General features: G+C 39.2%; 1 protein-coding gene across 2 annotated transcripts in view; it reads right to left on the bottom strand.

The window, feature by feature from the left end:
• CDK13 (cyclin dependent kinase 13) overlaps positions 1–24,220 on the bottom strand; it is a 340,708-nt gene extending 316,488 nt beyond the window's left edge. For both annotated transcript variants that reach the window (XM_070944377.1, XM_070944378.1), the window contains exon 1: positions 22,508–24,220. In XM_070944377.1, coding sequence (XP_070800478.1) covers positions 22,508–23,727 — 1,220 coding nt within the window. In that variant the 5' untranslated portion in view covers positions 23,728–24,220. The remainder of the gene's footprint in view (positions 1–22,507) is intronic.
• Positions 24,221–25,194: the final 974 nt, after the last annotated feature.

The raw sequence follows: 25,194 nt of genomic DNA, 5'->3' as shown, positions 1-25,194 counted from the left end.
TAAACTGCAAAGAAACCCAGGGGATGGAAAAATAAGGTTAAATTGGTTAACAGCAAAACATAACCTAAATATATTAGAGCAGGGGAAATATGTAACAGCATTGAAATATATAAGACAAAATTACTTTGAAAACGCAAACAAACCAGGGAGATGGCTGGCGTATAGGCTGAGGAAGGAAAGAGAAAAAAGAACAATTCAGAAATTACGAGATGATGAGGGAAGGATTCAATGGGCCCTAGAGGGAAAAAAGGACATAATAGTCCAATATTATCAAAAACTGTATGAAAAGGATATAGTAACAGAGGAGGAAATTGAATATTATTTAAAAGGGGAGGGATTGCAAATACTAACAGAGGAAGAAAGAAAATTATTAGATAAGGAGATTACGATGGGGGAGCTAAAAGAGGCACTGAAGAGGCAAAAAAATAATAAAACCCCGGGGACAGACGGTTTACCAATAGAATTCTATAAGACATTTGGAGATTCATTAAATGGAATACTGTTAGAAATATATAATGAGGCCCTAATGGAGGCAAAGCTACCCAACACATGGAAAGAAGCATACATTTCCTTAATATCCAAAGAGGGGACAGATACCACACTAATAAAAAATTATAGGCCGATTTCTTTGTTGAATACCGATTATAAAGTTTTCATGAGCATAATTGCCAATAGGATGAAAATAATATTACAAAATAAAATACACCAGGATCAAAATGGTTTTCTGCCTACAAGGCAGATAAAAAACAATTTAAGAATAGCATTGGATGTTCTAGAATATTATGAGGTGCATCCAGAGAGACAGGTAGCACTGATCTTTCTGGATGCACAAAAAGCGTTTGACCAAGTTAACTGGCAATTTATGAAGCAACAAATCAAAAGTATGAATTTTGGAGAAAGATTCACTAAAATGATAACATCGATATATCAGAATCAGAAAGCATGTGTCTTGGTGAATGGTGACCCAACAAAATTCTTTGGAATAAATAAAGGAGTAAGGCAGGGATGTCCACTTTCCCCTTTACTATTTATTTTAACATTGGAAAATTTATTAATCAGAATTAGAGCAAATAAAGAAATTCAAGGATTAAAGATCAAGAGAGAGGATTACAAGGTCCAAGCATTTGCAGACGACCTTGTTTTTTTCGTAGAAAACCCATTAGAAACAACCCCAAAATTAATAAAAGAGATTGAAAAATTTGGAAAGGTAGCAGGTTTAAAAATTAATAAAGAAAAGACAAAAATGATAACAAAAAACATGACAACAAAACAAGTAGAGAAATTAGTAAAAGAATCCGGTCTGCAGACAGTTAAAAAAATTAAATACTTAGGGATAAATTTGACGGCCAAAACGACAACAATAAAAGAAGACAATTATGATACTTTAGTCCAGAAAATAAAGGAAGATTTAGAAAAATGGGGGAAACTAAAATTGTCTTTATTGGGGAAAATAGCAGCAATAAAATCAAACATACTGCCAAGACTCCTTTATTTATTCCAAACAATTCCAATAAAATTAGATAAGAAATTCTTTGATAATTTGGATAAAATAACTAAAAAATTTGTGTGGGAAGGGAAGAAATCAAGAATAAAATTGAATATACTACAAGATGATAAAAGTAGAGGTGGATTTGGACTCCCGGCATGGGATAAATATTACAAGGCTGCCAGTTTATTATGGATTAAAGATTGGATAACCTTAGATAATCAAAGATTGCTAAATTTAGAAGGGCATGATTTAATGAAGGGATGGCACGCCTTTATATGGAGTTCAGGAAATAATATAAACATTTTAATAACCATACAATTAGGAGATCCTTAATTAACACATGGCTACAAATTAAACAAAAACACTACATGAAAATTCCTGGCTGGCTATCGTCTATAGAAGCAATAACTCACCCCAACATATTATCAAAACAAAAGATTCTAAGATATAGGGAAATAGTAGATGTTCAGGGGAAATTGAAAACTAGGGAAGAGCTCAAAGAACAAGGAATAGGAATAGACTGGTGGCCCTACTCGCAAATAAAAGTAAGATACAGAAAAGACCAAGAGGAAGAAGGAATAGATTTAAAACAAAATCGATTAGACAAACTATTAGAATCAAAAGAAGGGAAGTTAATTTCAAAAATTTACAAATATTTACTCGAATTCGATCTGGCAGAAGAGTTGGTCAAAGGGCAGATGATAGCCTGGGCGAGGTACATAGGGCATAATATACAATTAGAAGATTGGGAAAGAGTTTGGGAAGATAATTATAGAATGACAAAATCGGTATCATACAAAGAAAATCATTATAAAATGTGGTACCGATGGTATCTGCCACCCGCAAGGTTAGCAAAAATGTATCCAAATGTGAACCCGGCTTGCTGGAAATGTAAAAAAGCGCAGGGAACTTTTTACCATGCTTGGTGGCTTTGCCCAAAAATCAAAAAATATTGGAACAAAATAAAAACATGGATATTAGAAATAACAAATCACGAAATTGAATTAACACCTGAAGTCTTTTTACTCGGCATGATTAATAAGAATATTAGGAAGGACATAAAATACCTAATACTCCACATTATAACAGCGGCAAGATTAGCGTTGGCACAACTTTGGAAAATAGACCATTTGCCAACTGATCAGGAAGTAATACAGAAAATCTATGTATGCGCAGAGATGGATAAATTAACCCTAAAACTACAGGATAAGGAAGATTCAAAATATTTTAAAATATGGAATAGCTGGTACCAGTGGATAAGTCAGAGAGAGGGAATGCTTAGAGATGAAAGTTAGGAGAAATCAATGCAAATAAACAACTGCACTGTCAGAGAGATATAGAAGGAAATAAGTCACTGTGCGTATATATATATATATGTATATATAACATTAGAAAGTAGTTGATAGATGAAATTGAGCACTATATATGTATAGTATATGTACTTGTAATTTGTGTGTTTGATTAAGAAAAACTTGTTCAGTTTTTCTTATAATTGTTTTAAATGTCTTTTTTTTAAAATACGAATAAAGTTTGTTAAAAAAAAAAAGAAAAGGAAATAATTGAAAATAAAGATACAGATGATTACACTGGGATTGACAGTGAGAGAATAAAAATGGATAAGGGGGAATATCTCTCAAAAAAGAAGAGAAGAGAAGGAAATGGGGAAATATTGAGAAGGAAAATTAAAAGAGTAAAAATTAGAGAAAGGGGGCAGAAAGGGAGATGTAAGAAAAAGAAGAAGATAAGAGAATGGGAGAAAGGGAGGAAAATATCAAGAAATGGAATTGTGGAGCGATTAAAAGAAAATGGTTAAAAAGGGATAGCAGAAAGGAAATTAAAATATCAGTATGTTGATTTAAGAGAAGGATAGTAGTAGTAGAAATTGTATGTAAAAAGTAATTTAGAAGAAATATATAGATTGTAAAAGGGATATAAGTGAAGATGAAATGAAATGTGGGTAAGAAGCAAAAAAGAAGAAATATGCTGTTTAATGTAAAATAGATCAGTAGATGCAATGTGAAAGACAGAATGGGTTATATGTTTTGCTGAAGATGTAGAGATTGGAGAAATAATACTGGATGGTAAAGAACTGTGTTTTAAAGATGGAGAACAAAGGAATTAATTGAAATTAAGATGAAAAATTGAAATGTAAAGTTGAATAAAACTGAAATGTTAGTAAATGATGTAAGTAAGAATGAAATGAAATATAAGAAAGAAGTAAAATAGAAGAAATATATTGTTAAAAGTAAAATAGATTAAGGCTAATTTAACAAAGGTTTTAAGGTAAAAATGGAATAAGTTGAAATACATTGTTAATAATGAAAATGATGATGAGAATTTTGAGAAATATATTTAATAAATGGAGGAAAAGTCGGGGTTGCCTGGACACCATAGTGGGAATCAGTAAATTGAAAATGAATACAGCAACAGAGAGAGACGAAAGAAGGAGTAGAGGGAGGGAAGGGAGAAGGAGAGAGAGGAATGGAAGAAAGGGAAGAGGGGAGGAAGGGAGGGAGGGGAAATAAGAGTAGGAGAGAAGGTTAGATAGGGAGAAAGAGAGGAGGAGGGGGAGAAAGGAAGGGGAAGTAGAGAAGGAGGAGAGGAGGAAAGAAGAAAGTAGGAAGGATAAAAGAAGGGAGGGAGACGGAAGAGAATGAGAAGAAAGATTGCTGTACAATAAAAAAGATGAAATGGGGACTTCCGGCAGTGACGTCATCGTGGAGAGGGTGAGGAAACGGGGCGCCATTTCTGGAACCCAAAAAACTCTCGGTCAGAAGCTCTTTCAGGGCATTCTCGATCCCGTAGAGATCAGGAAACAAAAGGGGAAGCTCCGAAGCCCCTGGGCGACATGCTATCGCCAGGGAGGATAAAGGACAAACCCCTTTAAAGCTGGTGGAGAGGAAGTTGGCTTTAAGGCGGATAGGAGCGATGGCGGCCGTATAGAGGGAAGCAAAGAGTGAAGAAAGCAGTTTCGAGTGGCAGATCAAAATAGACCCAGGAGGAGGAATTGGAAAATACGGAGAAGCGCAGAGTGAGGTGGACGCAAAAAAGATGGACTAACAAGCGGTGGCGGATTAAAGAGGAAGCGCAGCAGGAGAGAAAAGAGAACAGCGCGAGGGAAGGAGGATCCCAGGGAGTGAGTCAGCAGAACCGGAGGAGGAACAATGACAGAGTTAAGACCCCGAGACGGAGACGGAGAGAATTGGAGAGGGCGAAAAACCGGAGAAACTAAATAATTCTAAAAGGTAAAGAAGAAATTAAGGAACTTTTGAAAAAATTTGTGGGACTTAAAAGTGTGATTGGTGATTGTAAAAGGGAGATATAAACTAAAAATCAAAAAGAAGGTAAGACGAGAATTTATAGATGGACTTAAGGAGAGAGACTAAGACTGGAAAGAGGACTGATGTTATTGCATGAGAGAAAACAACCATAATTACAACTAGAAGCAATATTGGAGAAGGGAAGGAGCATCAAAGAACAACAAAAGAAGAATAAAACATATATTCTTATATACAAATATATATATATATATATATACACACACATATATATATACATATATATATATATAAACAGTAAAGTAAGGGGGGAAAGGATTGTATTACAGTTATAATTATTTATTGCATTGTGAATTTATAGAGTTTGAAAAAGTGGAATGTTATAGAGGATAAGGAATTAATGAAGAAAATATACTTAACTTTATAATTACGGAATATAAAAGAAAAGAAAATTAACTACAACTATATTATTGAAAACATTGTGAAATAATAATTGATAATTTGCAAGATAATAATTGATTATATTGTGATATTGTTAGTGTCATAGTTCTAATTATAGTGTATGTTTGCATAAATAGATAAATTTAGAATAAGTTGAAACGTATATAAGATAAAGATAAAGGTGTGTGTACCTAAAATTGTTTTGAATAAGCAAAAGATAGAGAAAAAAGTATAATTATACCAAAAAAAACAGGGGGGGAGAGAAAATAAGAATCAAAGATCAATATTTATATGTTAGTGTGGGAAAACTTCACACGAGCATTAAAAATGTCAACTATAACCACTATAGCAAAAACAGGAAAAAAACCAACTGTAAATCCTACGACAACAGTGGCATCACCATTACAGCAAACAACAATAGACAACATGATAGGAAAAGAAAAAGAAAAAGCCGGAAATGACATTAAACGCTATGCAGAATATGTTTCAAATGATTCAAGAAAAGCTATTAAAAACACAAGAAAAAATGGCGGATAATCACGAAGAAATGAGAATGTTTCTGTTAGGTTCAGCTTGTAGCTTACTCCTAACTTGTTGGTCAGGCAATATATCTGTTTCTTTAAGAAACAACTGAGCCACGTAATCAGGGTTTGCTGAACCCTGCAATTAGGCTACAGTGCATAAATAAGCAGCACAGAGAAGCGTTCCTTCTTCCTGATTGTTCCTGTTGTTTCCTGCGTCTTTCTGCTGATTGATGTTAGACTGAACTGTTATATGGTATTGTATACCGAGAGTTACTAAAGTCTGTTTGCTTTGGTAAGGGAAGATACTTACTGGACTGATATTACTGTTTATGACCTTGGACTGTTTTACCTACACCGAGACTGCTTATCTTGTATATAGAGGATTTTTCTCACACGAGCTGTACGTTTATCTCCTTCCCTGTGTGTTTCTGCTCTGCTCGTTGCACAAGCAACAAATACTTTTTTACACACACCCTAACATTGGTTATGGGCCCAGAACGTTCCAGGGCTCTTTAATTTGTTTTTGCGGAAGTGAGAAGTGCAGGCAGTGGGTGTAGTAGTCAAGATGATGGCTTTTGAGCAAGGTACAAGTTATTCTACCATAACCCGGTTGGATGGTACAAACTATGTTACCTGGTCCACAAAATGCTGTCTACTTTTGCGAAAAGAAGGACTGTGGGACATGGTTAATAATCCACCGGACATAACTGCATTGAATGCTGCTGACGAAGAAGATGCCAAAAAGATAGCAAAGTTTCACAGGGACAACGAGCGTGCTTTATGCATCATTGGCCTGACACTGGGAGACCAGCAACTTGTCCATTTCCGGGGCGAAGAGTCTGCTGCGAGGTGTTGGACAAAGCTAAAGAAGCTCTACGTTCGTGACTCTGTGGGTGTCCATATCTACCTGACACGGAAATTATTTCGCTTACATCTTCAGAAAGGAGGAGACATGATGGCTCACCTGGACTCCATGACAGGGCTTTTCCAGGAGCTACATGAGAAAGACCTTGTGTTTACTGAACTGCAGCAAGTTTATATTATTCTTTCATCGTTGGATGACAGTTATGACTCTTTTGTTTCATCATTAGAAGTATTGTCTAGAGATGAACTAACATTGGCCAGTATAACTGGTAGGTTACTGGATGAGGCCAAACGTAGGCAAGAATGAGACCAGTTAAGGATGCAACAGCAACCAAAAGTGGAAGCTGTATATGAGAATGTCAATATTGTTAAACGCTGTTATGCATGTGGGGCTAAGGGGCACATTGCAAAATATTGTAAAAATAAGGAAGTGTCTGCTAGAAACTCTGCTAAACCCAGGAAAGGGTGTAATTTAGCAACCAGTTCATCTAATAATATAAAAGATGATTGGTGGGTGATTGATAGCGGTGCCTCTCAATCCATAACAAAAAACAGAAAACTGTTTCTAAACATGAAGAAAAGTACTAAAAAGGTCAAATTAGCTAATGGCTGGAATGTGACTGTAGCTGGGGAGGGACTTGTTCAATGTTCTATTAGTAAGCACCCTTTACCCATGCTTTATATCCCTAGTTTGAAATATAACCTTTTATCTGTAAAGTCATTACTACATTCTGGGTTTACAGTAACTTTTAAAAACAACAAATGTTTGCTGGAATGTGAAGGCACTGTAGTTACTGCAGAATTAGAAAACGACTTATTTGTCATTAGGGATAAGTCATTACTGTTAGTTCAGTCAAAAGCTAAATTTGGAAATGTAAAGCCGCATGATGAATGCGTACATTTACTACATAGAAGGCTTGGTCATCTGAATTTCAGGTTGTTGCATTCGACTGTTAAGCAGTCTAAAGGCATTAAGTTAAGGGCTTGCAGCAAATACCTGAACTGTAATACTTGTAACCAGCATAAAAGTAAAGTTACACCTGCAAACCGCTGCAATGGGTTTAAAACAACTAAACCTTTGGAGGTAGTCTTTTTAGACTTAATAGGGCCAAAGAAACCCAGTTTAGGGGGAGCATGCTATATTTTGAGTATCGTTGATCACTTTACCAGATATGGTTTTTGCTACCTTATGAAGTCCAAAAGTGATACGTTCCAATGTATCACAAACTGGCTTCGTTTTGTAGAAAGGAAGCAGAGGTTTAAGGTGAAATGCATTGTTACTGACAATGGAACAGAGTTTACTAACCATCAGTTGGCTAAGTTTTTGAAGGAAGCTGGGATACAGCATAAACGTTCTGCCCCTTTTCGGCCGGAACATAACGCATATATAGAACGAAGAGGCCAGACCCTACAAGCTATGACTAGGACTATGCTGGCTGATGCTTGTTTACCTGATAAATTGTGGGGAGAAGCAATACTATGTGCCAATCATATTTTAAATAATGTGGTGCACTCCTCTACAGGAAAAATACCTTTTACTTTATGGCACGGGAGGAAGCCTGATTTAAGTTATATACATACTTTTGGTGCACCAGCCTGGGTGCATATACCGGTTAGTCAGAGAAGGAAGGACCAACAGAGAGCAAAGAAGATGATTTTTGTTGGCTATGAGGCTAACCATAGGTCCTATAGGTTCTGGGAAAAAGGAACAACAAAAGTTTTGTGTAGCACTAGTGCTAAATTCCTAGAACATGAAGGCTGGGACAAGTTAGAAAAAGCAGACTATGGTTTTACAGATGTAGATGTTAAGGTAGACCATATTCCTGATGATAGTTCATCTGAGATGGATGATAAACCATCTATTAAGGTTGAAGAACAGGAACAGGAATCAGGGTTAGGGGAGGATGAACCCAATATATCTGATGTTAGTCCTGTTATGCCTAGACGATCTTCCAGGGACCGGCATCCACCAGATCGCTATAAAGCCACAGTGGTTTGCCAAGTAGATATCGAACCATCCAGTTATCATGATATAAAATTATATCCAGAAAAGGAGCAAAAAGCCTGGCAAGAGGCAATGGATAGAGAAATTGATTCATTGAAGAGGCTTGGTGTCTATGAAGTTGTAAGAATACCACCAAATGAGAAACTTATAGGCTGTAGGTGGGTCTACAAGGTAAAGAAAAGTGTAGATGGGGTAGTAACCCATAAAGCTCGGCTTGTTGCACAAGGGTTCTCACAGACAGAGACTATGATGAGGTTTTTGCTCCAAGTTTACGAGCAAGCACTTTGAGAACGATGCTGGTTTGGGCAGCTAGAAATAAATGCTCTATTACTCATATAGATGTCGAGACAGCTTACTTGAACGCTCCGTTGAGGCATACAATATATATGAAGAAACCTCCTGGTTATGATACACAGGATAGCACTAAGTGTTGGAGGCTACAAAAAAGCCTATATGGTTTAAGGCAATCAGGTTACGAGTGGAACCAATGTATAGTGCAGGAATTACATAACATTGGGTTCTATGAGGGCGTAGCAGATAAATGTCTGTTTAAAAAAGAACAGGATGGATGTGTTTCATTCTTGTTACTCTTTACAGACGACATTGCCATAATTACCAGAACTGACACTGAGGCCAGAGAGATTATCGGTCAGTTGCAAACAAAATTTAAACTTAGAAATCTAGGACATATACGGCATTATCTAGGTCTGGACATCCTGAAAACATCTAGAGGATTTAAAATTTCACAATCTAATAAAATCTGCAAATTGTTGAAAAAATATGGGATGGAATTATGTAAACCTGCCAAGACTCCTATAACACAAGAATTCCAGCAGGATAGTTTGCAGAGTCCACAGTTCAGTAAAGAACTGTATCAATCATTAATAGGCAGTTTGTCGTATTTGAGCAACTGGACACGGCCTGATATAGCTTTTAGTGTTAATCAACTAGCACAATATAGTTCAGAGCCTACTGATAGGCATTGGCAAGCTGCAAAACGTATTCTTAGATATCTTAAAAGAACGTTACATTTTGCTATGTATTTAGAACCAAATGCCAATATGGTGTTAAAGGCATATGCTGATGCCAGTTTTGCCAGAAAATCTACGTCTGGAATAGCAATCATGTTGGATAACTGCCTGATTGGATGGAGATCAATTCGCCAGAAACACATCAGTTTGTCTACCATGGAAGCAGAGTTTTCTTGTCTATCACTTACATGTACTGAACTGATTTATTATAAACAGTTGATGGAAGATATTGGATTCAAAATGGACTATCCTATTACGGTTTATGAAGATAACCAGGCAGCCATTAAAATGGCAACAAATCTTGCTGTAAAGACAAGGACTAAATACACTGATATACGTTATCTGAATGTTCGGCAATGTGTTAAGGATAACATGATTACATTGGAATATTGCGCATCAGAGGACAATATTGCCGATACTTTTACCAAAGCACAAGGAGCCATTAAACACACCAATTGTTGTGAAAGATTTGGATTAAGAATCTGAAATGTAACTGATACCACTGTACAATGTATGATTTGGATGTGTATTTTTGTTTCTGTATCGATTGTGTATATTATCCTGCCCAATGGGGAGAATGTTAGGTTCAGCTTGTAGCTTACTCCTAACTTGTTGGTCAGGCAATATATCTGTTTCTTTAAGAAACAACTGAGCCACGTAATCAGGGTTTGCTGAACCCTGCAATTAGGCTACAGTGCATAAATAAGCAGCACAGAGAAGCGTTCCTTCTTCCTGATTGTTCCTGTTGTTTCCTGCGTCTTTCTGCTGATTGATGTTAGACTGAACTGTTATATGGTATTGTATACCGAGAGTTACTAAAGTCTGTTTGCTTTGGTAAGGGAAGATACTTACTGGACTGATATTACTGTTTATGACCTTGGACTGTTTTACCTACACCGAGACTGCTTCTTATCTTGTATATAAAGGATTTTTCTCACACGAGCTGTACGTTTATCTCCTTCCCTGTGTGTTTCTGCTCTGCTCGTTGCACAAGCAACAAATACTTTTTACACACACCCTAACAGTTTCATGCAGAAATCAAAAACGAAATAGGAGAAGTAAAAGAGGACATTAAAAATATGAATAAAATTGGAGATATCCAACAAACAATAACAGAAAATGAACAAAGAATTAAAAAGGCAGAAACAAAAATAGACCAAGTAGAGACAAAAGTGGAGGCAATGGAGCAAAAAGCTTTTCAACTAAATAAGGAATTGTCTGACTCAATAGCGATCCTTGAGATGGAGAAAGCTTCATACTTCTTGTGCTTTCAAAATATAATAGAAGAAAAAGATGAAGATCTGGGAGAAAAAATGGCAGAGATAGTGTCAGAAATAATACAGAAAGACAAGTCAGAAATAAAAGGACAGTTGGACGAAATATACCGGGTACATACTAATTACATAAGAAAACATCGATTGGCGAGGGAAGTGCATGTTAGATTCTCAAAACGAACAATTAGAGATGAAGTATACAGAAAATCAAGAGAAGAAACTTTGACATATAAGGGTAAAGAAATTATAATTTTAAAACAAATACCTTGAAGAATTAGAAACCAACGCCAACAATACCAGTTCTTAACAACCCAATTGATCAGATATAAAATAATGTTTAGATGGCTAACACCGGATGGGATTTTAATCACATGGCAAGACAAAAAGTATAAAGTAGACACAGTAGAGAAAGCAAGAGAATTCTATAACTTACATTTTACACAGGAAGAGGAACAGGAAAGTAAAGAAGAAACAGAAAGTAGAAGCCAGGAGGAAGAGCAAATAGAAGAAGTGGAGCAAGAGAGAGAAGTAAGGAAGAGTCAAGAAAAAGAACGAGAGGAAAGAGAAGGTGCGAAAGCAAAAAGGCAGATGGAGACAAGATACACCAAAAAACAGTTACACTAGGCAATGGAAGAGGCAATTAAACTTCTCTCGGTAAACATAAATGGATTAAACGCACCGAAGAAAAGAACGCAAACATTTACAAAACTACAAAAATTAGAAGATGTGATATGCCTCCAAGAGGTACGTATCAAAAAAGGATACCAAAAATTATTAGAAAACCCAAAATTAGGAAAACTATATACATCTCTGATGCAAAAAAAAAAGAGAGGAGTAGCAGTTTATGTAAAAGAAAGGATAAGATCGAAATTAATATATGCAGACGAGGAAGGAAGAACTGTGATGGTCGAGTTAGAAGTAGAAAGGAAAAAATCACTATTAGTAGTAATATATGCCCCTAACCAAAATCAACAGGAATTTTTTAAAGGAATACACAAAAAAAATATTAGAATTAGAATATGAAAGTATCTGCCTAATTGGAGATTATAACGCTATAATAGATGCCAAAAAAGATTATAAAAGTGATAAGAAAAATAAAAAAAGCAACAAACAATACCAAAAGAATTTTTCAATATGGCCACGGAAATAAACCTGAGAGATGTTTGGAGGGAAACACATGAAGATGAGAATCAATATACATTTTACTCTCATCCACACCAATCCTGGTCTAGAATCGATATGGCTTGGATGACTGCGGATATTAGGACAGGTGTAGAAACAATAGAGATGGGAGTAAATGAATGGGCAGATCACAACCCAATACTCATAAACTGGAAGGGGAAAAAAGATTCAGGAGATGGACAATGAATCAAAAAATATGTAAAGAAAAAGGTTTTAAACAAATGCTGGAAAAGGAATTAGAATCATTTTTTAAGATAAACAAAAGAGAGGATACTTCCTTACAGAACACTTGGGATACAACAAAAGCATACCTAAGAGGACTGATGATTGCATATATAGGGAAGAAAAATAAAGAGAGGCGATAACAGATAGACAAACTATATGAAGAATTAAAAAACACAAAATATAAACTACAAAAAGATCCCCAAATTAAAAAAATAAAAGAGGAATGGAATATAATCAAACACAAAATAAATTTGATAAATCAAAAAGAAATAGCCCAGAAAATAAAGATGGCAAAACAAAAATCTATCAAGAGCCTTGATAGTACAAGGGTTTAGTGCACCCTGTTATTAACACAGCTGCCTGCAATTTCTGCTGGTTCGAATCTCTCCAAGGCTCAAGGTTGACTCAGCCTTCCATCCTTTCTAAGGTAGGTGAAATGAGGACCCAGTTTGTGGGGGCAATAAGCTGACTTTGTATAAAATATACAAAAGAATGAAGGCTATTGCTTAAAGCATTGTAAGCCGCCCTGAGTCTCCGGAGAAGGGCGGCATATAAATCAAATTAAAAAAAAAAAAAAAAAAAAAAAATATTTTGTGTTTGCAAACAAAACAGGCAGATGGTTGGCATATAAATTGAGAAAAGAAAAAGATAAAAGAATGATATACCAACTCAGAGACGAAAAAGGGGAAATTCAATATAGAAGAGAAGCTAAAAAGGAAATTATTCAGACATTCTTTTCAAATTTATACAAACAAGAAGTAGTAGAGGAGGAAAAAGTAAAACAGTATATAGAAAGATCAGAAATGGCAACAATCACAGAAGAACAAAGAAAAATATTAAACGGACCGATAACTAAACTTGAATTTGAATTGGCACTGAAAAAACAAAAAAACAATAAAACACCGGGGCCAGATGGGCTACCGGTGGAACTATACAAAAACGTACAGGAAGTATTGGGAGAAACCATGTTAGAACTATATAATGAGGCTTTGGAAAAGGCAAAAATTCCGACAACCTGAAAAGGGGTAATAATTACTATTATACCCAAAGAAGATATGGACCACCAGTTAATACAAAATTACAGACCAATCTCCTTGCTAAATACAGATTACAAGATATTTGCAGTAAATATAGCTGAAAGAATTAAAAAAGTATTAAATAACCATATACACTTGGACCAAAATGGATTTCTGCCAGGCCGACAAATCAAGAATAACATGAGAATAATAATAAACACATTAGAGTATTACGAATCACACCCGGAAAAACAAGCTTCACTGGTTTTCCTTGATGCCCAAAAAGCATTCGATAATCTAAATTGGAAATTTCTCCCTTTCAGAAGCACCACAAATGTCTGCCTGCCCGCACACTGCCATGAATCTGCAGCATTCAGCTAAGGGGCTCCCTGCAACAGCAGGAACATCTGGAAGAAAGCAGCTTTGCCATCCCAGTCCCCTGCATGGACAGAAAGCACAGCTGAGTCATATTATTCTGCTTCTTGCCAGGGGAAATAACACATTTGCCCACATACTTTTGTCAGACATGATGTAGGTTTTGCACAATGTAGCCAAGCTTGGATGTTTTACTTTGTAAGAAAAGGCTTTGATCTTGCCACCCTACCCCACAGCACAGACATACGAAGAGTACTGGAGATTGTCGTCACAACCAATACTTGCCAGAAAATCCTGCAGCTCCTTTAATGTTGCTGTAGGTCTCTTGGCAGCCTCTGGGACCAGTATTCTTCTTGTTTTTTCATCAATTTTGGAGGGACATCCACTTCTTGGTAATGTCAAGTGTTGTGCCATATTTTCTCCACACGTTGATGACTGTCTTCACTGTGTTCCATGGTATATTCAATCCTTTGGGAATTTGTTTGTACCCTTCTCCTGACTGATACCTTCCAACAATCAGATAGATCCCTTTGATGATTTATAAGCTCTTTGCAGACTGTGGCTTTTGCTGTAAAAGGCAACTGAGTAAATGGCAGAAAAATCCTACTATAACACCTGGACTTTATATGGGCTTGATCAGTCACTTTAATTGATGGCAGGTGTGTACTACTATTTAACATCAGTTTGAATGTGATTGGTTAATTCTGAACACAGCCACATCCCTACTTATAAGAGGGTATGAACACTTATGCAGTCACCTTATTCTAGTTTTTTATTTTCCCCCATTAAACAATTTCAGTTTGTTTTTCGATTGAATTGTACAGCTTGTATGTTATATTAAAGGTGGAAAGAATTCTGAAGTGATTTATCTTGTTCTGATTTTTTAACATCTCAAAAACCTGACATTTTAATAGAGATGTGTAAACTTTCTATATGCACTGTATGCATATGACCCATGAGATCATCGCTTTCAGGACTCATAGCTGAAGCCATAGTGCAACCCCCTGAAATTTATAGCACCCCCACACATACAACCCAAAGTATGGATTGGGTACATAGATGACACCTTTGTCATAATAAAAAAGGAACAACTAGAGAAGATACATGAAACTATCAACATCTTCAAAGGAATAAAATTCATAAGGGAAGAAGAAAACAACACCCTCTGCTTCCTAGATATCCTCATCAGCAGAGGCAGTGTTGGCAAATTAGAAACACAGGTTTATTGAAAAATTACCCACACCATGCAAGTGTTCCACTACCTCCCACAAGGGAAGCTGTATAAGAACAATATTTGGATGAGCATAAACACACTGCAGCAACAAAATCAATACCCACACAACTCAACCTACCATAGCTCAACCAACACAAGCTGTGAAAAAGGATAATACTGCCATACATCAAAAACATCTCAGAAACTACCAACAGACTATTATAACACATGGCTTCACCATAGCACACAACCCAACTAAAGCCCTCCAAAACATCTTAAGTAAACCAAAAGATCCAACAGCCCCAGAAGAAAAAAAAGAAGTCATCTACAACATACAGCATAAGGAGTGTAACAGCCACTACCGGTATGTAGGACAAACAGACAGAAGACTAGCAGAGCATATCCATGAACACCAACTACTCGTCAGAAGACATGATGAGAACTCCTTAATTTCACAACACGTGGACCAACTCAACCATAGTTTCAACTGGGAAACTGTGAGCATGCTAGATCAAGCCAAGTCCCAAAACTCCAGAGGATTTCTAGAAGCCTGGCACTCTGACAAATCAGCCATCAATAGCCACACAGACATTAACATCATCTATAGACTATGCAAAGGAGACTATCAGAAAGCCCAAAAGAAAACAGAAAGACCAGAACACCACCTCACCAGCAACACCCATATGAGCAGAGATTAACACCAAGTTTAATATTAGATCAATAATCAAGAAGTAAATGCCCGAATCAAGGAACTACCAAGGCAGGCAGACAAACAAGCTAACAGTATACAACAGCCTAATCAAGGAACCACCAAGAACACTCCCACCAATATTGACAGGGCAAGTTACTAGTATATAAAACCAAGAGCAAACCTCACTCCCTTCTAGCACTGATGATGTTACCTAGTTTGGTAATGAAAGGTCTGCAAGAAAACCACCAAGTTCCAAGGACCCCCCATTTCAACCCTGAGCTACAAATATTCTCTTCTATTGGTAATATATGCATAAGCAGAATTTACCAAAGATTACAGAGAATGAGACAAATTTTGAATGGACCTGTAAACAATAAGGGAACAGTGTGAAACTATCAAAAAGACAGAAATAGGAAAGGCATTTGGTCCAGATGGGTTGCTAGGCTCTTACTCTTGTTTTGAGGATGAGCTTTTGCAACCTTTGCAAAAAAATGAATAGTATTCTACGTAATGGATTCTCAATAGCTCTAAAGAAACTAATACAGCTTTAATACCTAGAGAGGGACAATATTTTATTTAACAAGAAACTATGGACCAATATCTTTATTGAATAATGACTACAAACTGTTTACCACAATTTTGGCGAAAAGGTTACAGGACTTTATTCATGAAAATCAACATGGGTTTTTACCTAAAACACAGCTATGAGATAATATTGGAAATGCTTTGGATATTTTGGAATAATTGGAGCAACATAATGAAAAACAAGCTGCATTGATATTCTTAGATACAGAAAACACCTTTGACAATTTGAACTGGATTTTTTTGTTTAGAGTTCTAGAACATAAGAACCTTGGAGACATTTTATTACATGGGTAAGGTTGATTTATATATTTCTCAGAAAGCACAAATAATTGTTAATGGAGAACTAGCAAAACCTTGTGAGATTCAAAAAGGGACAAGTCAAAGATGTCCAGCGTCTCCACTTTTGATCATTTTAGTTCAGGATGAGAGAAATATTAGAGTTAAAATTAAAAAAGAAACTTATAAGTTAGGGGCATTTGCAGATGATTTGGTGTTACTTTCAGAAGATCCAATAGAGGGAGTAGAAACAATGGGAAAATTAAAGGACTTTGGCATGTTACCATGTTTTAAGATTAATAATCAGAAGACAAAGATGTTAACAAAAATATGAAAATAGAAGATCAAATAGAGCCTGGTGGCGCAGTGGACTAAACTACTGTTAAAGTAGTATTTAGCTGCCAGCTGCCTGCAATTACTGCGAGTTCAATTCTCACCAGGCTCAAGGTTGACTCAGCCTTCCATCCTTCCGAGGTAGGTAAAATGAGGACCCGGTTTGTGGGGGCAATAAGCTTTGTATAAAATAGAACACAGGGCTGCCCCGTCACCGCTATTATTCATTCTGGCTTTAGAAGTTTTGCTACGAAAGATTAGAAACAACGAGGAAATCAAAGGCCTAAAAATCAGAAAAGAGATCTATAAAACGCAAGCTTTTGCGGATGACGTGGCGCTAATACTCGAAGACCCATTAATATCTGGACAAAAAGTATTAGAGGAATTGGGTAAATATGGAGAGGTGGCTGGCTTTAAATTGAATAAATCTAAAACTAAAATATTAACTAAGAATGCAACTGAGACGCAGAAGAAAGAGATAGAAGGAACTTTGGGTCTACAGGTTGTTCCAAAAATAAAATACTTAGGAATTTGGTTAACCAAAAGGTGTTCATCTCTAAAAGAAGATAATTATATTCCATTAATTAATAAATTAAAACAAGATTTGGATAGATGGAAAAAGATTAAATTGTCACTTATAGGCAAAATTGCGGCAATTAAGATGAACATCCTCCCCAGGATCCTATTTCTATATCAAAATTTACCAGTGAATTTAGAGAAAAATTTTTTTTTAGAATTAAATAAGAACATTAGGGAATTTGTATGGGAGGGGAAAAAACCGAGGATCTCACTTAAAATCTTACAGGAAAAAAGGAATATGAGAGGATTCGGACTCCCGGATTGAGAAACGTATTACAGAGCAGCCAAGTTAATATGGATAAGGGAATGGATCACTTTGGAGAACAAGAGAATTCTAATGTTAGAAGGCCATGACTTACAGAGGGTGGCATGCGTATCTATGGGACAAAGATAAGAAAAAGAAAACCTACTTCCACAGACATAAAATTAGGGACTCCCTAATACAAACCTGGGCGGGGATTAGGCAGAGATACTATACAAAAGTCCCAAAATGGCTCTCCATGGTAGAGGCATTGATTTACCCCAATAGGTGGGGAATGGAGAAACTGTGCAGATACAAAGACATCGTCGACGGAGGGGGAAACCTTAAATCAAATGATGCCCTGAGAGACCAAGGTATAACCCTAGATTGGTGGACCTATGTGCAAATAAAATCAAGATACCAGAAAGATAAGGATGAATATGGCTTAGAATTAGAATATAACGGATTAGACAAAATTTTGATGGGACCAGGGAAAAAAGCTTTGGCTAAGCTATATAATTACTTATTAGATGAAGACAGGGATGAGGACACAATCAGAAACCAATTGAGAGTATGGGAGAGAAATATTGGGCACAGCTTAAACTTTAACGAATGGGAAGAGGCGTGGAATAAAAACTATAAACTAACTAGAGCAGCCACGTACAAGGAAAACCACTACAAAATGCTCCATAGGTGGCATTTAGCACCTGCGAGATTAGCAAAGATGTTCCCCAATGTGCACCCAAATTGTTGGAAATGTGGCCATGGTCAGGGCACCTTCTTTCATATGTGGTGGACATGCCCCGAAGCAAAAAGATACTGGAGCAAAATTCGGAGATGGTTGAAAGACATAATTAAAGAAGAAATCGATTTGAATCCAGAAATATTTCTCCTGGGAATGGTAAAGAAAGGGTATGGAAAGGAAAAGGTCCACCTCCTAATACACATAACTACAGCTGCCAGACTGGCGTACGCTCAATACTGGAAAAAGAAAGACCTACCACCAGACGACCTTATAATTAGCAAAATATTAGAGTGTGCAGAGATAAGTAAATTAACGCATGAGATAAATAATGATGAAAATTCAGATTATGATACTGTGTGGGGAAGATGGTACGAATGGATAAATGATAGAATCAAGGAAGGAGTAAAAGGTGTAGAAATTAAATAGAAATGTATAGTATAAATCAGTGGTCCCCAACCCCCGGTCCGCGGACCGGTGCCGGGCCGTGGAGTACCTGGCACCGGGCCGCGCAGCGGCCGGGGGACATGAACGCTGCAGCGCAAAGGCTCCTGGGCCGTGCGCAAAAGCTCCTGGGCCGTGCGCAAAGGCTCCAGGGAAGAGAGCCCCGCGCAGGTACGCACGTGTGGCCCAAAGCCCCCACCCCTGCGCGCGCTCAGCGGGCCATGGTAAAATTATCAAAGGCTGATTGGTCCGCGGCGATAAAAAGGTTGGGGACCACTGGTATAAATGACACCAGATATTTTTCATATATTTATGTACAAACACTGCGAAACCGATGTCAAACAGAATTGTTATTATATTTTATGTATGCAAAAAAAATCAATAAAGTGTAAGAAAAAAAAAAAAGACCGCCGCTTTGCGGGGGGGCAAAAAAAGCCCTACTAAGCAGGTATATACAAAAGTATGAAGGCTATTGCTTAAAAGCATTGTAAGCCACCCTGAGTCTCCGGAGAAGGGCGGCATATAAATCAAACTAATAAATAATAAATAAATAATAAATAACTTTTACTAGCTGGATACCCGTGCTTCGCTACGAAATTATGTGATGGGGCTTGATAAATTGACACTTAAAGCTTGAAAATTAATGAGTAGTTACCATCGGCCTCTCCTTCTCTCCCTCAGGCTTGCCCCATAGAAGCCTCCCCTATCCTATCCCCTTCTCTCCCTCAGGCTTGCCCCACAGAAGCCTCCCCTATCCTATCCTATCCCCTTCTCTCCCTCAGCCTTGCCCCACAGAAGCCTCCCCTATCCTATCCCCTTCTCTCCCACAGCCTTGCCCCACAGAAGCCTCTCCTATCCTATCCCCTTCTCTCCCTCAGGCTTGCCACATAGAAGCCTCCCCTATCCTATCCCCTGGTTGCTGCTGTGAAAGTAAAACTGAAAGTGAACTCCTCTCTGCTTGTTTTGCATTTGGAACAGATTTCTTTTCAGGTGGGGAGGGGGAGAACTCCTTAGCATCAGGGCGTGTTAATCATAATATAGGAAATACTAATGCTCTGATGGTCATTTGGAAAAATCCTTCCTTAGTGAGCACCTAGAAGCCAAGAGGAACATACATGGCAAATTTCAAGTTTGTAGGCTTTACGGTTCTGGAGATTTCGTGATAACGGCGTGAGTGGTTTTCGCAAGTACATTGTTTGAAGCTGACCCAACCCATTTACCCATCAGCCTGCACTCTCAAACCAAGTGCACGCTGGGAAGCCAGACTCCATTTCCTTTAGCATTTGGAGAAGGCAGAAGCACAAAGAACAATCCATCTTAATCTGTGGCACATGGTCATCCAAGGACAAACCCACACACAGAGCATCACTGGTGAGATTTAAATTGCTTGTATTTATTAATTGTTATGTTCAGCAGTAACTCAATACTGCCTATCTTGTATTTGGTTCTCATTATATGTATTCCTATTTTCCCCCGTTTCACCATATCCCGTTCTTTCAATAAAGCATCCAGATCTACACACACGTTCTGTTTTATTGGAGGATAGGTGAGTTTAGCTGCATGTCGAGCTGCACACAGACTAAAGTGTAGTGAGGACAGAACAACTATTGACTAAATTTGAAAATAAGAGGAAAAAAAGATTCATTCCATGAGGATAAACTCAAGGGAAAGATTCAAATTCAATGAACTAATTGGAGTTAATTGGAGTTATATTGGTGTGATATATGAATGGAAGCCCTAATGTAGTATTGTGTTGTGGGTTCTGGGTTTAAAATGAAGGGTCTTCTTTTTTCTCTTTTATATATAATACTTGAGTATTTTTTAAAGTTAGTAAAATATCAAAACTAAAAAAAGTGTTTTCTCCCTTTAGGGTTTAAAAAAATTAAATAATATAGAGGATTTTCTTAATATAAATTATGATAAAGATTAATGAGTTAACAGAAGCATATATTACTCCTCACAGCAAAGACAAGCAGAGATGGTCAAATTGATTCTTTTATCCAAAGAAGAGTATAACTTCTGAAATTGCTTCCGAATTTTGTGCTTGCAATGGAAAAAAAATGAAACTTTGATTTAGCCAGCTTTTGTGCCTAAGGCAGGACTAGAATTCATAGTCTCCATGAGTCTCCGGATCCGGCACCCATCTTGGCCTGCAACAGGCCTCTGGATGCCCAAACGGAGCTTCTGAGGGGCAGATCCGCCCCTCAGAAGCTCCATTTCAGCCGGCAATGTGCAGGACAAATGTTGCAGAGCCTCTGCGGTTGTTCGTAAGGGTGAACAACTGCCGTGGTGCTGCAACATTTCAGGACTTGTTCGCAAACGCTAGGGGGCACTTATCGCATAACTTCGAACGTTTGCTAAGGGAATGCTCGTAACCCGGGGATTACCTGTACTGCGTCATAGTGCTTTACAGCCCTCTCTAAGTGGTTTACAGAGTCAGCATATTGCCCCCAACAATCTAGGACCTCATTTTACCAATCTCGGAAGGATGGAAGGCCAAGTCAAACTTGAGCCACTCAGAATGGAACTCCTGGAGTGAGCAGTGAGTTAGCCTGTAATACTGCATTCTAACCACTGCACCATCAAAGCTCTTACAAGAAAAAAGTCAAGGAAACAGTCCACCAAAGAGAAGATGGCAAAGAAGTAACAGGCAGTAGAGAGAAAGCAGGTTGCTTAACTCATTCTTTGCATCAGTCTTCACACAAAAAGAAACTATATCCCAAGCTACCAAATACATTAACTGTAAAAGATAGACTAGAAATAAAAATTTAAAATAAGCAAGAAAATGGTAAAAGAACACCTGATGTTGACAAATATAAATCACCAGAACCTGATGGATTACATCCCAAAGTTCTGGCAGATGTTATCTCAGAACCAGTGTACCATATCTTTCAAAAATCCTGGAACACCGGGGAATTACCTGAGGATTGGAAAAGAGCTGATGTGGTTCCCATCTTCAAGAAAGGAGAAAAAAAAAAAAACAGCCAGGAAACCACAGACCAATTAGCCTAACATCAATACCTGGGAAGATCCTGTTACACCAGCACATTGCTATAACAGCAGCATTTCCTCAAATAAAAGAGCCTTGGTAGTACAGGAGTTTAAGGCACCCTGTTATTAAGCTTATTAAGACCAGCTGCCTGCAATTACTGCAGGGTTCGAATCTCGCCAAGGCTCAAGGTTGACTCAGCCTTCCATCCTTTCTAAGGTAGGTGAAATGAGGACCCAGTTTGTGGGGGCAATAAGCTGACTTTGTATAAATATACAAAAGGATGAAGGCTATTGCTGAGCACATTGTAAGCCGCCCTGAGTCTTCGGAGAAGGGCAGCATATAAATCAAATTAAAAAAAAAAAATACTGTTTAATGTCAAAGTAGATTTTCCAATTCTAGCTGCAGTAGCTAATGCGAGTAAAACAATGCCCATTTTTAATACCATTGTAGTTGATGCTTTATATGTTTAAAATAATTTGAAAGTTGTACTTGTCTATGCTAAACAAATCAGGCTTCCCCCCCCCCCCCCAAGTTTTAAAAGTTGCCCAACTCTCTAAGTACATTTTATCTTCAGTCCATCTCACCCTATTTCAACCCAAAGCATCGTTGATTAACCAGCTGGATGACACGGATCCATTGTTACTGTATTATCCGAATATTTTAAGAGAATACTGCGTTTTTTCAAGGCTCTTCAACCCCATTATTACCTGACGCCGGGACTGTAAGGGCTGCGTGAGCGGCGTCTGTAAGGACTCGGTGATAGACCCCCACCACAGTCGAAAATACTGTGCCGGCTGTAGCTGGGTGACCGCCGCCAGTAAGGGCTAAGGGAAGAACAGAAACTAGGGGACTTGCGAGTCCGTTGGCTTTGTGAGGTTCTGTGGCTAGTTGGGCTGTCATCTCGGTAAGGACTGGGAGACGATTGCTGCCGCTTGTAGGCCTTGGGATCTGTCTTATCCCGGTAGGCTTTAGGCGGTTCCTTGTAAGCCGAGGGAGGCTCTTTGCCTGCTTTCGTCCGACTCCGGTGGCCTTTACCTCCCCGGTCTTTCCGACTGCTGCTAGGCGACGTAGTTGACCCCTTCCTGCGACCGTCGCTGCTGCCGCCGCCGCTCCGAGAGCCCTCTCGGTCCTGGCCACCGCTGTGGTTGTGGCGGCTGCGGGATTTGGAAGAGGAAGCCTCTGGTCCCTCCCTGACAGCCGCGACCGCCTCCTTCTGCTGCACCGGCGCCTTATCCTCCCTCCGCCTGCGGTGCTCCCGGTGCCGCTCCCGAGAGCGACTCCCGCTGCTGTTGTGGTGCTCCCTGCGTGGGCACCGGCTTCTCCGATCTGCCTCAGCCTGGCTTAGGCGTTGCTTGCTGCCCCCGCCGCAACCATAAGACGCCGGACTCTCCTCACCACTAATTGCCCCGGCCGTCCCGCCTCCTATCGGCCCCTCCGACTGGGAGCTTACGTCGTCATATTCTTCGGCCACCGCCTCCACCAACGGCCCCAAACCTACCCCACTCCCGCGTTCCTGCGAAGCCGCGAGGCCCGCCCCTGTACCACCTCCACCAGCACCCGCTAACCTGCCGCGACGCCGTTTGTTCCGAGACCATGAGCACCGCTTACCTCGCGGCCGCTTCCGCTCCCCCCTTTCCCCACAGCAGGAGGAGGCGGCACCGCCGCCAGTGGCCGCCAGGAATAGTAGAGACTGCGGCGGCAGCGGCGGCTGTAGGAGCGAGGGCTGCAGCAGCGGGAACAGCAGCGAAGTGGCCGGCGGGCCCGCTACAGGTGACGGAGACAACGGGGGCGGCCGCTGCGCTGAAGCGTAGAGTTTCCGCCGCCGGTGATGCAAACGCTTTTTTTCTGCCACCGACGATACGGAGCCGCCGCCGGTCCGGACACCGTTCCCTCCTCCGGACGTCGCCGATTCCGAGGTACTCGGCATCGGGATCACTCCGACAAACAAGAATCTGTCAAGGCGCCCACGAAAAGGCGAAAGAAGCAGCCGCCATTGGGCCCGCTTGCCAGGTTCAGGTCCGTAGGACGAGTTCCTCCACTCGGCCTCTGCTTCACGTGGAAGGCCAATTCCTTACGAGAAGCTCGCTGGGGCCATTGCTTCCACGGGCTCCTAAAACCAGCTCTGGCGGCTTTCTCTTCGCCTGACATAACCCGGCCCCATTTTACGGCTGGGCCCCGAGCGAGGCCTGCGCGTCCCTTCTCTCGGTGCTCAAGCAGCAAACGGCTCAAGTCTGTCCCTGAACGCTTCGTCTCCCACCTCTCCTTGTGCTTCCCACGGCTCGGCGACTCGCTCCGTATCCGGGAGGACGTGGGATGGGAGGGAAAGGAGCAATTGCCAAATAGTCTCTCCCAGTCGCGCGCAGATAGAAGTGAGATGGCCGGCACAGCCAGCGTACGCCACCGCATTGACGTAACAAGCAATGAGCCTATCTCAAACTGGAGAGTTCGTTTTGTTCCTTTTTCAATGCAGTCAACAAGAGCTCGCGAGACTTTGTCTCTCCCGCCCCTCTGTAACGGAACATTCGACAGGCAACTTTGAGAGCGTATCCTTGCTTCTGTAAAGATACAACAGTATCAATAGGAGAGAATAACAGTCCTAAATGGTAATCTCGCGAGTCTTCACGGTTCATTGATGTCAGTCGAATCTTTCACGTGGGGGTGGGGAAGAGCGGTATCAAGTTGGACGGAAGAATCAGTCAAATAAAACTCAGTCATTTCAGGTTATAAAGTTCTTTATCTAAAGGAAACTGATTGGGGTAGACCTTTTGTTGGCATTATTTACTCTTAGTTTGTTATTTCCTTGCTGTATTAAGCAGAAGCTCAGGTGACCTTGCTCAAGAAAGCTACTACTTTGAGGTAAATATAGCAAATAAAGAATAATGTAGATAAAAGAAATAATGTGAATAAAATAGGAATCATACAGAGTCAGATATATGGGCTCTGGGGGACCCTCTCTATTCACATTATTATAAGGGGAAGACGTGCTTGGATACATGAACTCTGAGAGAACCTCTCTATTCACATTATTATAAGAGAGGAAAGTGCTTGTTGGAAATTACATTAACAAACAGTTAAACCCCATTAAGTGGTAATATATCTTCTGAGACCTAGATGTCAAGGAAAGGACTGCTATATGGAAAACATCTGAGTGACCTCACTGTGACTGACACAAAGACCTATATGTTACAAAGAGTTACTTAATCCAATAAATTTACCCAAGGACAGTAGTAAATCTCCCATTAGCAACTGAGAGCACTTAAGGAAAAGTTGTAAACTAGAAAGCAATGATTAACCATATATGGGAAAACGGATGGTAAAGTATAATGTAATTAACAAATTTATGTGACCATATATGGAGAGGATATGAGATCATTGAATCCTTTGTCTTAGAAAT

The sequence above is a fragment of the Pituophis catenifer genome, unplaced genomic scaffold (assembly GCF_029215685.1).
Source record: "Pituophis catenifer annectens isolate HBS135680 unplaced genomic scaffold, rPitCat1.0.hap2 SCAF_5, whole genome shotgun sequence".
Lineage (NCBI taxonomy): Eukaryota > Metazoa > Chordata > Lepidosauria > Squamata > Colubridae > Pituophis > Pituophis catenifer.
This window is presented reverse-complemented; position numbering and strand designations above follow the sequence as displayed.